At 42.8% G+C, this 15,616-nt stretch overlaps 2 protein-coding genes across 2 annotated transcripts; one reads left to right on the top strand and one right to left on the bottom strand.

Moving 5' to 3' along the window:
• Positions 1-293: 293 nt before the first annotated feature.
• On the top strand, positions 294-11,116 carry acads (acyl-CoA dehydrogenase short chain). Its single transcript, XM_073477665.1, has 10 exons — positions 294-385; positions 3,377-3,537; positions 5,170-5,319; positions 5,407-5,518; positions 5,791-5,942; positions 6,072-6,242; positions 7,502-7,639; positions 8,685-8,780; positions 8,857-8,913; positions 9,009-11,116. Exons 1-10 carry the CDS (start codon positions 358-360, stop codon positions 9,159-9,161), a joined length of 1,218 nt encoding a protein of 405 aa, XP_073333766.1. The 5' UTR covers positions 294-357; the 3' UTR covers positions 9,162-11,116.
• Positions 11,117-13,651: 2,535 nt separating this feature from the next.
• cldn5b (claudin 5b) lies at positions 13,652-15,410 on the bottom strand. Its single transcript, XM_073478260.1, has one exon. It carries the CDS (start codon positions 15,254-15,256, stop codon positions 14,615-14,617), a length of 642 nt encoding a protein of 213 aa, XP_073334361.1. The 5' UTR covers positions 15,257-15,410; the 3' UTR covers positions 13,652-14,614.
• Positions 15,411-15,616: the final 206 nt, after the last annotated feature.

Genomic DNA, 15,616 nt, shown 5'->3' with positions numbered 1-15,616 from the left:
TAATGTCCACTAAAAAACCTTAAAAAATACTCTAGAACCTCTTTATTGACCTCCAGAATCTCCTAGAACACCACTTCTGACCACTGGGACCTCCTTGGTGGCCACTGGAACCACCTTATGGTGCCCTAGAACCTTCTCAATGACCTCAACAACCTTCTCAAAGAAAAAAAATACTCTTTAACAACAAACCAGATGCATGTAAACAATAAAACACAAGCGTTTGTTCCACCACCGGTTACCTCAGTTGGCCTCCTGCTCCAGTTTCGTAACGCTAAAGATTCCGACAGCACGTGAATGCATCGGCTACTTCATAACACCTCAGTTGAAGCTTGAATATCGAGCCGAGAGGAAACAACCATGGCTGCACTGTTCAAGGCGAGGAAAGGTGGGTCCCTCCGGAGGGAAAACATTATAATAAGCAACATTATTTGTTAAGTGGGAGACAATGCTAACCTGAACTGTGTTAGCTGCACTGGAAATACCACAGAGCACTAGCAAACCTTGTTAGCATAGCTTGCTACGTAACCACATAACCTGGGGAGCTAACCTGCCTCTTTATCGTGTTTAACAGTAACTATACCTGGCAATAAAAAATATAAATGTATAAGATATAGCCAGCTTCAGCTAACAATGTCGTTAAGTGACGTGAGAAACGTTGGTTAGCTAACTTACAGGGGTGTACGTGTTTTTGACAGTTAGCTCCTCGGCTAAGTAAGGTTAGAAGTTAGCCGGCTAGTTTTGACGCTTAATTTAAACATCTAACGAGTTTTTCCCAGTGAGGAAAAACATCTCAACTTGTAGTCAGATAGTTCATCAGCTGTGCTTGTTTGTTTGAGGGTGTTATATAAGTCTGGGACCGAGATGAAGGTGACTGATGGTGAGGTTAACCTTTCACCCACATAATGTTAAGCTAACCGGTGAGCAGGTGCTGCGTTCAAAGACACAGTGAAGCACAAGAAAGAGAGCTAAATGACTGTCAGTGCAGGAAAATGTGGCATTTAACATGATTGTTATGATTATTAATAGTTAAAGAGGAACTTTATCCTTTTATTGAAGGAGAAGTATTAATACCACACTTTGAAAATACACGTGTAACTCCTCTCACATACTACTACCTATTAAATATGATGTTTTTGGATTAATATTAATACTTCATTACTGTGTATGTTTAATTTTTCTGCTGTATATGTTTACGCTTGAGCTCATTTAAACTAGTTTATATACTGTAGGCAAACACGGTTCCTGCGCATCCTGGAAAATCTGGAAAACAGTTGTTTCCAGAGAAAAAGCAGAATGTCCTGGAAAAGCTTGTGTTGTCCTGAAACATTATTTAAACTCCCCAAAACTACACAATACAGTATTGTATTAGCAGTATACTGTATAGTATTATAAGAATGTAGATTTTTCTTAAAGAGAAACCAGTTAGTTGTTCGTTATAAGAGACTTGTCTTATTTTCTGTTGCTCTTGATGAGCAGCCGTGGATAATACACTGTTATTCCCAAGAGAAAAAGGCACTGGGGTTATAAGTTGATTAATTAAGGAACATATTAGTGTAACAGTGTGCTCCCTTTCTGTCGTATCAGCTAGATCGTCACTGAAAATGTCCTGGAAAATGATCCCTAGAAAAGGAAACCAGGGCAGGTTTAATCCACGTCATCTTCTCTAAGATCATCACATGTTTGTAGCGTGTTATTCGTCTTTGTGACGATGCATTTTCTAATCCAAGAAGGTTTTTAAATTGAGCTTCATCATTTAGCGTAAGAAGTGGGAGAATATTCTCAACACATAAGCGAACACTTCGTCCCTGCAGAAAGTCTAAAGAGGTCAAAAAGCTCCAGCAACACTTTGAGTAAACTTAATTAAACCGAAGTGTTTCGGCTTGTGGCTTTCATCTGGGTCATCTGGAAACAAATTCAATTCAAGTCAATAATTTGTTGCTTGATGATCCTGATGAAGGCCACAAGATGAAACACTTTGGTTTAATAAAGTTTTTCTATTTGCTACTCGTGTTGCTAAAAGTGGAGCTTTTTGCCCTTTTTTAAAATTGAATTACTTTAAGTATTAATACCTCTTATTACATTGGCCTACTTGGTTTCTTACATACGTTGACTCCACCACTGCTTATTAAGTAGACACATGTATTTATTTATTTTTTTATTGTATTAAATCCGACCAACAGTCCAAAAACCCAAAGATAAACCAGATTATAATCAGACATCAGGGATCCAGACTACCTGGTGTGCCTGATGCACCCGGACACCGTTTTAATTTGATGTCTTACACATTATGTTAATGATTGTAAACAGGAATAAAGGTGCAAACGCTTGTTTTTCTTCATTTAAATCCCAGCACACCCAACTAGAAATTGCGATAACTTTAAATGTTTACAAAATAAACACAATTCATCTCTAGATTTCCAAATGTTTAGTCGCACGTGACAGATTTTTTGCCGAATGTGCAACCCAAACAGTCACACCCCGGAGCTCTGGATCTAAAACAAAGAGAAGAACGGCTAATATTCACTTACGAGAAGCTGAGACTGGAGAACATTTGCTATTTTGTTTAAACATTAATGAAACAATGAGTTAATGAGATTATTTGTTCGTATCAGCTCTGATTTTCATCGTCCAGTAATCTATCGTTGCGTTTTTTCAAGTAATTGTCAGAAAAAATAGTAAATAATAATAATAACAATATCCAAACCCACATACAGTTATATGTTGGTAAATTACACCCCTGGCTTTCCTCTCCATTATGACTAACTGTGCAAAGTGACATTCACTATCACAGTATTTATTTAATATTTATATTTCAGTACTGTGGCCTCGCTCCGGTGCTTTTTCTCTGCACTCTCCGTTTTTCGGCTGTCCTTAACAGCGCCACGAGATCTGACCCCATCATAACAAATCAAATCTAACTGAGCGTTGTGAATTATTACACCAATAATAACATCATGAGTCACTTCTGGCTCGCCGTGGGCGTCTCCGCAGCTGCAGCTGGGTCACCGCTCAGACCGGTTCATCAAAGGATCACATCACCTGAGAGAAACTGGATCTGATCACGGCAGACAAGTGTTCTGTGGTTTTATGCCGCATTAAAAGAATTTGATTAATGACACAACCTTTTTTTCCCTTCAATGAAAATGTCATTAGGTGGATTAAGATAATTATATAACTTGTAATTGATAAATGGAACCTTTTCTTTCTTGCTTTAACTCGATCAGCAAACATGAGACAGCACTGGCATCGAGTTTTTCCCTTCCTCTCAAATTAATTTAGAAAATGTCATGCTGAGTCTGGACCACAGTGGTGGTCTGATATTGTTTGCAAGCATGACTAAACATTGACGTACTGAAATCTTTTTCCCGTCCATCAGCTCTTGGCTTGTGTCTCGGCGGCTGTCGAAGTCTGTCTCAGCTGGCGGAGTTACCAGACACGCATCAGCTCCTGAGACAGACCTGCAGAGACTACGCTGACAGAGAACTGAACCCCATCGCTGCCAAACTGGACAAGGAGCATTTGTATCCTGCCAAACAGGTACACACACACACACAGCTGCTCACCCCGACGCTTTGACAGTGACTTATGAGCTGAAATTTAATCCTATTTTTATTGTTGCAATCAAGTCTTAAGCTGGCCAAAGGGGGAACCATCAAGATGATTCAAGAGGACAAATGCTTTAGACTTTAAAGTGACTGTGATCAAATAAATATGTGTCTCTGGCTGTGATGAAGCTTCAGAGTATGAGCTGAATCTGTAGCTCCTGAGGTTGAGGCCGGGATCGCACTACAGAAGTTCTGGGCCCATTTAAGCCTGATTTTTTGCCCCTCCAGACAGTTGACCCTTCCTAAGTTCGGCCCATTTTCACCCAGTGGTCAAATAGCAGTTGAGCAAGCTCAGAACTCGGATGTATCTCAGTCTACTTTCCCATTTTCTGTTAAACGTACATGTGTCCATGTGCTCAGTTCCTTTTTTTATTCAAAAGAAGTTGAGAAGATGGTTAAAAGATGTTGCTGGGGGAGCTCTTAAAGTGACGCTCGCTAGCCTGACCGTTGTCCTAAAAACAAAGACGATGTGTTGTTTTGCCGTGTTCACAAAACTTAACATCGTGATTATATCCTTCCATCACATCGTCCTCGCTGTTAGCTTCTTGAAGCTATATTGCCTGACTTCAGCTGGCTAAATGGGACCAGCGTCCACATGTTTCTAATTGTCTGGCTTGTACGACCAAGCAGTAGTAGCTAAGTGGGGCAGGACTTATAGGATCAGCCAATTGGAGGAGAAATCTGGTCCGAAGTTCAGCTCAGTTTATCTGATAATGTGAAGGGTTTACAGGTTCAATCTTTAACCTCCTGAACTGCTCACAGACTCATCGGAGCAGCCTCGATCAATATCATATCATTCATATCTAGGATTTGAAATCTGGATGAATACATCAGTACTTCCCAAACAGCTGACGGAGCTGCCAAGCAACAGTAAACATCCTAGCCCTCGGGCTAATGTTGGCTAGCATACCACCGTTGACAGATATCAAAACTGACATGTGACCTCCAGCTCTCAATGACAGATAGACCACCCATGTTGACCGCGTGTCACTTTTCCTCATCCAGTATAGTTTTTTCTCGCTGCAGAGTCTGAACGTTGTTTGTGTCACAGTCTCCATTTTGTTTACATCTGCTTCCCCATGAGATGAAGCGAGGAGCTGCTTTAAATCTTGTAGCGTGTGCAGGTTTGAGATTAGAGAGAAGAACATCCATGAACATTTTCTTTCTGTTTATGTGTCCTGTAGAGTTTCAGCTAATAGTTTATCAGTCCTGGTACAACTTGACTGTTTTGGTTCAATCTCATGACGTCGTTTTCAGAGAAAAAGCCACATAATGCAACATTTAGCAGCTAAAGAGCCAGATATTTCTCCAAAAACAGAGCTAAAAGAGAGTGAAAACTGGACTTAGATTCATCAGGTTGCCACAAACACGTCTCATGAATGATCACGTTGTCCTGTGTCTGCTGGATGTAAATGAGTAACCGACTGATTACAAGCTCAACACATCAAATAAAAGATTATACATTAACTTGTGTCTGTTGTCCTCAAGTGACCAGAAAAATCAGTGATTGCAGGTTTAAGTTATCAAACACTGTAGCATCAATGCTCTGCCATCAATCGTCCAGATTCAGGAGTTGGGGGCGATGGGGGTGATGGCCATAGAGGTGCCCGAGGAGCTGGGTGGAGCTGGGATGGATTATCTGGCGTACAGTGTGGCGATGGAGGAGATCAGCAGAGGCTGCGCCAGCACTGGAGTCGTGGTCTCCGTGAACAACGTGAGTACAGTCCGTCTGTGGAGAGAATGGACCCGGGGTGATGTTGTGTTGGTGTGTTTTTTTATTTTTCTGTGATTCTGCTCGTAGTCTCTCTACATCGGACCGGTTTTGAAGTTTGGCTCAGAAGAACAGAAGCAGCAGTGGATCACACCGTTCACCACCGGAGAGAAGGTGGGCTGCTTTGCCCTCAGTGAGCCAGGTAAACACGTGTAACTCCTCTCACATGCACTCATTTATGTACAAATACTTTTGTTACTGTGCGTACGTAGATTTTTCAGGTATCTGTACTTCACTTGAGTATTTATTTTGACTTTACCTCCCTACATTTGAAAACAAATACCTGAACTTTCTCCTCACAGTTTCAAAACAGGCTCATTACTTTAGTTTGAATGCACTTCGTCATTGTACGCCGCCTTCCTAACAGGACTGATTTTTTGATTTTGGTGTGAACTGTCCCTTTTTAAACTCCAGGTAATGGCAGTGATGCGGGTGCAGCCTCCACAACAGCTCGTCAGGACGGAGACGAGTGGGTGCTGAATGGCACCAAAGCCTGGATCACCAACAGCTGGGACGCCTCTGCCACCGTCGTGTTCGCCACCACCGACAAGTCGCTCAAACACAAGGCATGACGCAACACATTGGACTGGTTTTACGTTCAGAACATCGAGATATAGAGTGGATTGTTCTGTTCTGTTGACCTCCCTCGCAATTTTTGGTTTTGATTTCCTGCTCTTTGTCTTCCGTGTCTGCAGGGCATCAGTGCCTTCCTGGTCCCCATGCCGCACCCGGGGCTCTCTCTGGGGAAGAAGGAAGACAAGCTGGGCATCAGAGCCTCGTCCACTGCTAACATCATCCTGGAGGACTGCAGGATACCGCTGGGGAACATGCTGGGCCCTCGTGGAGCCGGATTTAAGATCGCCATGGTATTTACACAGAGGCTGTGTTTACATAGAAACACCTGTTACCCCACTAGTATTTCAAAATAAGAGCTTATCCAACTGAAACTTCACTTCTGAACATACCCGTCTGTGTGACATTTAATAGTTTCAGTGACGCTTCTCTTCCTGTTAAACGACTGCAGGGTAGAAAAATCCACAATAGAAACCACGTCAGGTGCCAAGATGTTGTCCTATCGTTGTGACAGGTTTGCTGAAGGTCCGGTTTTTATGTTATAAACAACTTTAAACAGGAACTTTAACAAGTAATTTAATCTGGAGAAATGTTGAGCTCCTTGTCATGATAGATAACTTCAGTCTCTTCATGGTCTGTTGCAGAAATTACGTTCTTAGCGTGCCAAGTTGTATCATGCAACCAAAGCTTGCCCGACTTGCTTCCAAGTAGGCTAATGTAACGTCTCGTGTCAACATCCAACCCGTGCCAGCCCCCCATGTCCCCCTCAAACAAGCCCGTGTTGCAAGACTCTACTAATGTCTGTGCAAAAGACCAAAGAGAGACTTTTTTTTAAAAATCCGTGTTCAACTCTCAGTAATTTTGCAGCTTCGTACTGAACATGCTGGTTTGAATTTTAGATTCTCTCCACTGTTTCATCATGTTCACGTCCTGCTGTTTCAAAAGCTGCATGAAGTTACTGTCATTGAAAACCCAGAATTTCCCGATTTATTTATTTTTTTCTCCTTAAATAACTGAATAATGAAGGACTTTTATTGTGAATGATTTATAAGAAATGAAACATGTTGATCACTGACTTTGCTGAGCTTTGTTAGCGGCTACTCTTAATTTATGCTGCAAGAAAGTTTTTACTTCTTTCACATCTATGCAAGACGAGTGCGTCACCCGTTAAAGACACACCTTCAAGCCGTTAGCCCTGTCTTAATGTAAAAGAAAACCCCTGCCGCGCCGGGTTGATGTGCCAAGACAAACCGAGATGGAAAAGTTTCTAATCTGCTTGATGCATGCGGGCATGATGTGCATCACAAAGCAGTGGCATCCTCATATTCAGAGACACAAAGTGGCCTCTATGAGTCAGAACAAGTCGGTTTCACAGTTGCAAAAACAAAGAAAGCTGTTCTTACTTCAGAGTTCAGATCTTATCTGCACCACCAGCCCTCCAGCAAAAGAAAAAGTCTGCTTTTATCAACCACACAGTTAAAATAAGAAGGTCATGCTTCTAAAATAAGGTTGTGATTAATGACATGCTGCGTGTAAACTTTCTGTTTATCAGCAAACCCTGGACAGCGGACGGATCGGCATCGCCTCTCAGGCTCTCGGCATCGCTCAGGCTTCTCTGGACTGCGCTGCGGACTACGCACTCAAACGCACGGCATTCGGATCGCCCATCGGCAAACTGCAGGCCATACAGGTGATGAGACGTCTGATCAGTCTCTAAGCGACGCTGAGGTTTCTTCTTGTAGCTGTAGGTTATCAGTTCTGTTGGTTATGATACGACTACACTGAAATCTGGGAACGCTGTGGCATCGCTTCACCCATCAGACAGGCTGTGAACCAACTAACAGTTAATCCAGATTCTCTGAACCTCTTTATGTGGTAGTAAAGAAGTTGAAGCAGGAAGTCGGCCTATTAACTGCGATGGAAACAGTTAGACTGATGCATTTACTGTTACCTTCTCCTCCAGATAGGTTCAGACTAACCCTGAGGGGTTTGTTTAAAACCTGTCCGACTGCGTGTCGTTGCCCCTGGCTATACTTCATCGCTGGAATACTACTCAAGTTTAAAAGATGTCCACACATCCTTAACTCAAGTAGAAGTTCAGATACTACAAGTAAAAAGTAATAAAGTACAGGCTCTGACATGTACTCAGATTATAAAGTAAAAAAGTGTCCCTCTGAAGGACATTTCTTCTGGCTGTTTCTGGTCAAAGCTAACTGAAGCTCACGTCATATTAATATAATTCTATTAAAGTTAAAGGTAGAATCAGTAGGATTTTGTCCCAGCTGTTCCTAAACGCCCCACAAAGATAATTGATTGTTGAGTCTCATTCCCAGGACGTCAAATAGCCACATTTTGGGTTGGTAAAGCGTCCCGAGCAGCAACAAAGTGAGAAAATAAGAAAATCTCTGCAGACACGAGACACTAACACGCCTTTTCTCCCCATTCCAGCCTCCCTCTCTGTCTGTTTACGTCTTCTTACGACTTTGTTGAAAATGTGAGGAGGAGAAAGTTCAGATATTTGTGTCGAATGTAGGGAGGAGAAGTCAGAAGTTGTCAGAAAAATAAATACTCAAGTAAAGTACAGATACCTGAGACATCTACTTAAGTACAGTAACAAAGTATTTAAAGAAAAGCAGCTCCACATTTGAGAAGCTTGAAACTGAGAATCTTTGTTGTTTTTGCTTCATAAACGACTTAAATGAAACAACTCATCAAGTGTTTTTCACCTCGTTCAGTTCAAACTGGCCGACATGGCGTTGGCGATAGAGAGCGCTCGTCTCCTCACCTGGAAGGCTTCACTCCTTCGAGACTCGCACAAACCCTTCACCAAGGTACAGTCGCCTCTGATTTAATGAGTCTGACATTTTTTACAGTGTGACATTCATTAATGTGATGTCGTGTGTTCAGGAAGCAGCCATGGCCAAGCTAGCAGCGTCTGAAGCCGCCACGTTCTGCGCCCATCAGGTAGGAAAACCGACAACAGAGCGAATGTAACGATGCAGAAGAAACCCTCGAGACAACTTTTCTTTAAAAATGTCTTTGTTTATGCTTCAAATCAGGCCATCCAGGTTCTGGGTGGGATGGGTTACGTGGCCGACATGCCCGCCGAGAGGCACTACCGCGACGCTCGCATCACAGAGATCTACGAGGGCACCAGTGAGATCCAGAGACTGGTCATAGCCGGCCAGTTACTGAAGGAATACCAGTCGTAGACACACTGCTGTCAGTGCCTTTTGGGACAGTATGGACACTTAATCCCACATCTGGAAACAGATATATCAACCCGGAGACGTCAAGACGGAGAGAAGCCAGTAGGATCAACTTTAATGTGAGCTGTGGTGCAGCAGCAGCAGATCAGAGACGATACAGAAGTCCAGAGGAGACTTCAGTGTCTCGTGTCTCAAAGGGATTTAAGGAAACACTTTATAATACTGTAAGCAGCATAACCTCAACCTCAAAATAACCTCAAACTCGTCTCTGCCGCCTTAAGAGGATATCAGTGTGTTGCCAATTTAAAGGGTCAGTTCACTTAATTATAAAAAAGGATAAAATGCCGCCCCAGTGTGCAGTTTTTTTAGATACCATGCCAGCGTTCGGGAAGCAAAAGTCGACGTCTAGCGTGACGTTTTTACACACTCGTCGGGTAGTGCTTTCTAAACGACAGCATAACATGGATGTAACGATCATTAACCCTCTCTGGAGTGTAATGAGCTCAAGGTGCCATTTTGTTTTCATCGTTTTCTGTCCTACAACTGAACTTCACTCACCGACGTAACAGTGCATAAAATGATCACATTTGTCCTGATGTGGCCTTTTTCCAGAACAACCTGGTTTGTAAAACGTAGTACCGAGACCTTACAGTGGCTTAAAAGTTCAGTTTATGGGGAGAAATGAGGAGCAAAATCGATGCAGCAGAATCAGAGCTTTCTTTTTAGTCCACACTTGGCAAAACATGAACGTTTGTTGGAGATTGTGATGTGTTAAGCTAGTAGCAGCTAATGAAGAGCAGCTACAGACGTCATGTAAACTCTTCTGTCTGACTCCTCACCAACAGATTTGTCTCTGTTTCAATCTCGCCGTTTTCAATGGACACTGAGTCAAACGACATCACTTGAGGACATTTATCAGACTGCACACGGCTCCCTCTGGAGACACTTCACTTGTTTGAACTGCTTATCAACGTGATCAGCAGTTGGAGCTGCAGCGGAGCCTCTGACACACAGCTAATGGAGGAAGTACTTAAGCTACTTCCTCTGTGAGTCATAACTGAGTCAGATCTGCACAAACAGACATGATACACATATTTTTACATTTACTGTGATTTATGCTTTCCGTGGTCATCACTCCACCTCGAATAAACATCAGGAAACCTGCGTAGAAATCGTATAAATCAGATGCTACTTGTCTCTGCAGAACCTGCCTGAGAATCTTCATGTTTTTACATTTTCTTCAGTATCAAAGTAATCCAGTGATACTTATCTGAACATCCATGAGTACACTGCAGACAGGAAGTGCTAATGGCTAATTCGGCTTGCGTTTAATGGTGCTAATTTGCCAAAAATATGCACAAATATGAGATAACAGATCTCAAGTGGTCGCCCATGAGTAACTGTGGTAACAATGCTTCTGGAGGGGAATCTGTCTGATAACAGTACAAAATCAAGTATGAGTTTCCAGGCTCACATTCTGTATTTTTGGGTGAACTGACCCTTTAAGCCAAAGTTCATTTTAGTCCTGACTGTCTCTGACCTACATGAGGAGAAACACTCTCCCTGTCTGTGAGAGGCTGAACCAGCAGGGGGCGACGGTGTGCCTTCATGTTTCTTGACCCACTTCTGCTTCATCATGACTCACGAGGGGGGGGATACAGCAAAGTAATCTCATTACACACCTGTTGTTCTGAATGTGCACCAGTTGTTGATTTACTAATTGAGACTTTCTGGATGGTAGTTAAAGTTTATACTTGAATAATTAAACGTGTGTTAACGTCCGCCGGCCTGAACGCTGAAGGTTGTTGAGGGTTAAATCTGTAAAAGAGGCTGTGAAATGAAATACTTACCGTCTGTTTTATTGTGGCTGATCTCACGGACCTCTTGTGCCTCAATAACTTGTACATATTTTAATGTAATTTATTGTGTGCAGATGATAATAAAACATAATTGCAGTACTTTTCACAGCGAAGTTGTGAGTTTTGTTTATTAAAAAGTCAAACAAATACAGTCTGAGGTGTTTCATGATGAAGTAATCCCTGTTTAAAACAAGCTTATTTCAGTAAATAACTTTTTTTTAACAAAGTCTGTTTCATGGAATATGTTAAATAAAATATAAAAAATAAGAAATAAAAAATAAATATGTTACTTGATCAAAATCTACTTATAGCTTGAGCTCTGTCCAATCAGATGACAGGAGTCATCACTCCTACAGGATCCTGACAGGGACAAAAATACAGACTGCCGGAGGCGACAAAGAGCTGCGACGATCAGTCGATTAGTTGTCAAACACTAAATGAATCAGCAACTATTTATATCTTATCTCGCCATTTTGATTCTACTTAATTCTGACAGGTTGTTTTTTAAACTTAAAGGAGCATTACGTAGTTTTGGGGATTTTAATTGTTTACGTCTGAATAAACTTTCTTTGTTTTCATGACTGAATAAACTGAGTGAAAGTGCCTCACATGTCCTCAATCCTCGTAATATATGGAATTAATTGATCTAATGTGACTTAGAAAAGTATTTGAAGGCATTAAAGCCTGATTAAAATCAGTTTTAAAGGAGCACTCTGTAGTTTTTGGGGAAGAAATGTTAATCAGAAGAGAAAAATCTTCACTGACTGATTATTTTTTATGTCTAAACAAACTAAATAAACAAACTCTCTTTGAATAAACTGAGTAAACAAACTGACCTTAAAGGACAACACAATTTCATACTGTTTTACTTTGTTTATATGTGGCGGACCCTGCCACCTTTCTAGCTCCTCTCCTCCGTCATGTTACATTTGTGGTCACTTTAATCTATTTATGTAGCTATTTTCACTCTATTGGTGTAAATGTTTGATGTCACACATGATTATACTCGTACAGGTTGATTTTTTTTCATTCATCATTGTATAATTTATGCAATTCATTATTTATTTAAGTAGATTTTCTTAAAACTTTCATTTTGTTTTACTAATGGTGGAGTTATCTGTGTCAGTTTACCTCATATGATTCATAACCGACCAATAACACGAGTTTGCCATCTCTTACGAAGGGTCTAAGACAACTTTCACCTTTAACTTTCTCCCTCTTAGGAGTTTTAGGAGACTCGCTTAACTAGAAGTGGACACATGAAGCATCTGCCAGGTCGGGACAGACTGACTGTCGCCGGGCCTCTCTCAGTATCTGAGGCCGTTTAAGGACATTCGATAAGAACGTGCCTGCATGCGACACAATATGTGTGTGTGTGTGTGTGTGGTTTTATCAGTAACGAACATAATGTGACCTGTGATTAGCGAGGCTTTAATAGAGGAAGAGACATTAAACGCTACAGCTGATGAGAGTCAGTGGTAAAATCAAATGACCGGGTCAGTGTCAGTTTATAGGATCACTGGTTAAGCAAAACAGGTTAGTCTCCGAGTGTGAGTTGCCATGGTAACTGAGCTTAAAACTATGTTGAATTCGCTTGAATTCACTGAATCTGGAAGATTAGTCAGACTGACTGAAGTAAGCCTGGTTTATTTGGTCCGGTCAGTCTTCACCCAGTTCATTTTATGTCATTATTTAAGTTTTATTTCATTTCTTTCATTATTTTTCTTTTACATTTGCATTTTACATGCATAACATTTATTACTTTTATGTAAGAAACAATTTATCTGGTAGTCGACTGTTCTGCACTTTTACTCATTTCATGTTAAAACAGTTAACTTGTTCAGCCGTGATGATGGTTGTGTTGCATGTGCAACGGACAAACGGCGGAGCAATATACAATATATAGTTTAACTGATGGTGCACTCAACTGGGGGCCCCAAATCCAAACCTAATCAGGGCCCCGTAAAGCCTTGTGCCGGCTCTGCTTCAGGCTCAGCTTCACATCACCTACTCAACAATGTTTCCATCTTTTCTGAGATCTGACATCATGACAACACCTCCCCCACATGTCCTCACAGTCCCTCAGCTCTGAGTTGACTGACATAGTTGAATCCTGGACTTTCAGCCGACAACAACTCTATAAATCACCACCTTCTCCGTGATTGCGTGCACTTTGCCGTGCTGTTCCTGTTTGTACGCACGCTCGTCTTCTTTGTTTTTGCACGTGAGGGCCCTGATTGCTCCACTGGTCCAGATCTGGGCCAAGCTTCCTGACGCTGGAGTTGCACCCTGCTGATTGTGCTAATCACGGTGACAGTCTGCTGGGTGCATTGTTCGGGCCAGCCTCCGTCAGGGTGTGTGAACCGGCCTCTTGATTATTTTGACGTCACGTTCTGGCTCTTGTTTGTTTCCTTTATTTCGCATACAAAACAATACAAATAAGTGCACGTGCGAGAAAATACTGAGTGTTCCTGCAACTGATTACCTCTGACCTCCTTAAAGGGGAGCGAGAGTCTGATGCTCTCATGCAACACAGGCTGATTTATAGTCATGAATTATGAGGTCAGCACCTATATTTTGATTTTCTTCTTTAAATATCAGATAAAACACGTCAGAAATCACAAGAACAGACAGTTTAAGTTGTTTCTTCTTTATTAGAAAAAGTATGTTCTGTTAAAATACTAGAAAAACATGACAAGATAGTACAAAACACTGTACATGTATTGAAATGCAAATTCCCCTCTTTGATCACAACATGAGTGCACATCGGTGTGAATGGAGCTTCACTGCCGGCTGCACGTTCACTGTGGGAACACGAGAATGAGTCCGCAGGGAGAGAAAACAACATATTTACAATGAAGCCACTTAAAACACAAACACCAGCCTCTAATCAGACGTCTTCACCTGCTTTTTACTGAGTTTGTTAATCACCGCACTCAAAAACTGGCGGATTTAAACCCACGTGGAGCTCAAATACACTTCTGCTGCCTGGAAAATGTTACAAAAATTACATTCAGTTCAGTTCAGTCGCCCTTATTTTACAGTTCCTATGAAGCCTGTGTCTATAACGCAATAAGCCAACGTCTATAATGCATAATAGACACATATAACACATTATGAACATACTTATGATGTGTTATAATGCAGCTTTAAGTCATTACAAACATTCATATAATGGATTTTCGGTGCTGACTTCATCTTATTTTCTTCACTCTACTTATAACCAGCTTGTGAGACTTCACTCCTTTACTTTACGCACACATAATGACACTGTGACGCATCATAATGATGATTATAATGCGTTATAAATGTTCTGTAATGTGTTATGACACTGCAACACATCATGAGTATGTTAATACATTATAGACATCAGCATTAAAAGTTGTTTTGAGTTTTCATGAGTGTTTATAACCAGGGTGAATCATACAGGCGCGTTACAGACACAGACTTCACAGACAGCCTCTCTGAGACCCGCACTGAGCTCATAATGTCTCCTGAGTTCCTCCTCAGCACCGGAACCAGCATCTTCTGGCCCACACAGAAAGTTCTGACGCTTCAGCTCCTCTCCACGTCCTCACATATTTAAAGTCTCAGTTCTTAAACGTAATACTTCTTGTCCCCGTTGGCTGTGATCGTCTTGGTGGGCGCGTATTTGATGGGGTACGCTCCCCTCGCGCCCTGAGAGAAGGAGCAGCACAGCAGGGTTCCTCCCAGCAGCAGCAGCGCGGTGGCGGCCCAGCCGATGTAGATGGCGGCTCCGATCTCCCTCTTCTTGGACGGAGGCACCTGCGGGTCGTGGAAGTCCACGATGATGTTGTTGGCCATCCAGCACAGCGGCACCAGCACGAACAGCCCGCTCATGATGTAGATGACCCCTCCGGCGTGCACCACCTTCGCCTTCACCGCCTCGTCCCTGAGGCAGTTGGTGCACTGCGCCCCGGCCACCGTCACCGTGAGCGCGACGACCCCCAGCACGGCGGAGATGATGGTGAGGGCGCGCGCCGTCTGCAGGTCCTGCGTCAGAGCCAGAACCGAGTCGTGGACTTTGCACTGCATCTGTCCGGTGCTCTGAACCACGCACGACATCCACAGCCCGTCCCAGATGGTCTGCGCCACCACGATGTTGGAGTCGATGAACGCAGTCACCTTCCACATGGGCAGCCCGCAGGCGATCATCACCAGCAGCGAGCCCGTGACGCACAGCGTCATGCCGAGGAACTCCAGACACGCAGCGAGCATGGTGCCAATCTTCAGTGCTCAGATGGTCCTGATGTGAGAGGTGAGGTGTCTTCTCTCCTGCTGTCTTCTCTCCTGCTGTCTCTGTCTCTTGGTGGTCTGTGCGCTCAGCCTCTCCTTCTGCTCACTGAGCCGCTCCGAGCCGTCGCATTTATGGAGCACCGGACTGACGCTGCTGCGCCTCCATCAACACAAAAACCCCACAAACTTCGGGCCAATCAGCACGAAATGCATCATCGTCTCGGCCAATGGGAGGGGGCGTGCACAGTTAGGCGTGCACGTGTGCGCACTGGTGTGAGAGAGTAATTACCAGTTTGTGCTGGAGCACCAGATGTGTGGTCTTCCTGTAATTCAGAGGCTGTG

The sequence above is a fragment of the Pagrus major genome, chromosome 12, assembly GCF_040436345.1.
Source record: "Pagrus major chromosome 12, Pma_NU_1.0".
In the NCBI taxonomy this organism is placed as follows: domain Eukaryota; kingdom Metazoa; phylum Chordata; class Actinopteri; order Spariformes; family Sparidae; genus Pagrus; species Pagrus major.
Note: the sequence above shows the minus strand (reverse complement) of the source record. Positions and strands in the feature narration are given on the sequence as shown.